Below are 391 nucleotides of genomic sequence, written 5' to 3'. Positions count from 1 at the left end.
TTGTTGGGGACCAAGGAGGAGACACGGAGACCCAGAACAGCAGCAGCACGAGCCCAGATGCTGCTGCTGCTGCAATCCCCCTAAAGAAAAGCTACTCAGGCCCCGTTGCTCGCTCGAAGAAACAGAGAATCACGCAGCTGGTGTATGTACCCCTCATGCAGGTGCTGCTGGACCTTATAGAGACATGTGCTTTCTATCAAACCCTGCCGGGGGCCCCCGGGGGGGGCCCCCCTGGGGGCCCCCAGGGCCCTGGGGGCCCCCAGGATAACAACCCCCAGGGGGCCCCCTGCTCCCTGCAGGATATTGAAGAGGTACAGGACTTGTGCGCTGCACTCGCCAACGTAGCAGGTAGGTAGAGACAACAGCAGCAACACCATATATATTTATATAT

The 391-nt window shown here is 58.8% G+C and overlaps 1 protein-coding gene across 1 annotated transcript in view; it reads left to right on the top strand.

The window, feature by feature from the left end:
• Positions 1 to 155: 155 nt before the first annotated feature.
• EMH_0041340 (tRNA delta(2)-isopentenylpyrophosphate transferase, putative) overlaps positions 156 to 391 on the top strand; it is a gene marked incomplete at both ends in the record, with an annotated part of 3,954 nt that continues 3,718 nt past the window's right edge. The window contains one exon of the mRNA XM_013495612.1: positions 156 to 352. Within this exon, the coding sequence (XP_013351066.1) occupies positions 156 to 352 (197 nt within the window). The remainder of the gene's footprint in view (positions 353 to 391) is intronic.

This window comes from Eimeria mitis, genomic scaffold (genome assembly GCF_000499745.2).
Source record: "Eimeria mitis Houghton genomic scaffold, Emh_scaff1665, whole genome shotgun sequence".
Taxonomy (NCBI): domain Eukaryota; phylum Apicomplexa; class Conoidasida; order Eucoccidiorida; family Eimeriidae; genus Eimeria; species Eimeria mitis.
Note: the sequence above shows the minus strand (reverse complement) of the source record. Positions and strands in the feature narration are given on the sequence as shown.